This window comes from Octopus bimaculoides, chromosome 10 (genome assembly GCF_001194135.2).
Source record: "Octopus bimaculoides isolate UCB-OBI-ISO-001 chromosome 10, ASM119413v2, whole genome shotgun sequence".
In the NCBI taxonomy this organism is placed as follows: Eukaryota; Metazoa; Mollusca; class Cephalopoda; order Octopoda; family Octopodidae; genus Octopus; species Octopus bimaculoides.
In genome coordinates, this window is record NC_068990.1 from 30,640,778 (window position 1) to 30,642,247 (window position 1,470).

The following is a 1,470-nucleotide window of genomic DNA, read 5'->3' on the forward strand; positions in this document are numbered from 1 at the left end:
TGATGTCACAACTCATTTCTACAGCTGAGTTAACTGGAGCAACGTGAAATAAAGTGTCTTGCTCAAGAACACAACACGCAGCCTGGTCTAGGAATCAAACTCACAACCTCATGATCGTAAGCTCGACACTCTAACCACTGAGCCATGCGCCTTCACAAAGTAATAGTATATAATAACATGATAGTTCCAAAGTGAACTGAAGCATTGATAGATTGCAAAAAGCACCTGGGCTGGTACCACATAAAAAATATCCCCCCACCCAAGCTGGAGCCAGGTAAAACACTCACATATAACACACCTGTGCTGATGCAATGTATAGAGCATCCACTCGACACTGTAAAGTGGTTGGCATTAGGAAGGATATCTAGCTACAGTAACCATGCCAAAAGAGACAACTGGAACCTGGTGCAGCTCTCCAGCCTTGCCAGCTCCTGTCATATTGTGTAACCCATGCCAGCATGGGAAATGGTGATGATGATTCAATCCATCTCTATTTCAGAATTCTAGAATGAAATGATAAAGTGCAGCTGTCTGGATGCAGGTAATTTGGCATGGCTGACTGGATATTCAGCCTGTTTTGACAAAAGTAATCTTGAGTTCCACACACAAACACAGAACAATTTATTAATTGAACAGAATTGATGTAAATACTTTTCCTCTCCTCAAAGAGAAATATGCTCAGCGCACACACATAACAGAGGCAGAAAAGAATAAGAGTCACATAAAAATGTCTCATGTCAATAAGTCAACATCAAATCAATGATGTCAATTATGATGATACAAAAATGACTGTGCCAAAACATCTCATACCTTTAGAGATCAGTTTGAGCAAAGCTGACGGAAGTTACTTGACACCAACACAAACAACAACATCAATCAGCATACTATCTCTAATGATGCAAATAAGTGAAAAGAGGTGAAAATCATTATACAAACACTCACTTATAGATAAGTTTCTTGCCCTGTTTTCTCCGCGTCATGAGTGCATAGCACACTCCTGTTGTATTACATGTGCTTGTGTTTGTACATTCATTACAGGAACACAACAAACCTGTAATACAAAGAGAAAGACACAAAGTTGCAATAGTATCATTTGTAAAAATAAAATTAAAATTAAATATGTCATTGTGTTTAGTTTTAAAGAGAAACCAGGGGGGGGGGCGAACCAATAAAATATTTGGCCCACCTAAAAAAGCCTGGTTCTGATATAAAATGAAGCAAAAATAAAAACAACATTGTAAATGAAACAAGAAGCCTGTTTCCCATTGATGAATGATAAGACATGCCTCTCCCATTGTGCAACAAGCAAGGTAGGATCACTGGGATTTATTGTGAAAACCTGGTCAGTGAAAATGTTTGTCATACAATAAAATATTTGGGTGTCGTATGTATTTCTGTTAATCTGCACTCATCAACCTGAAGTGTTGTGTTTACTGGAGAGGAAAAGAAGAGTTAGTGGTGTGGGTGGAC

At 38.5% G+C, this 1,470-nt stretch overlaps 1 protein-coding gene across 1 annotated transcript in view; it reads right to left on the reverse strand.

The window, feature by feature from the left end:
- The window catches only part of LOC106868204 (activin receptor type-1), a 48,898-nt gene that overhangs the window by 26,608 nt on the left and 20,820 nt on the right, over positions 1 to 1,470 (reverse strand). Inside the window, exon 2 of the mRNA XM_014913366.2 lies at positions 943 to 1,051. Coding sequence (XP_014768852.1) covers positions 943 to 1,051 — 109 coding nt within the window. The remainder of the gene's footprint in view (positions 1 to 942; positions 1,052 to 1,470) is intronic.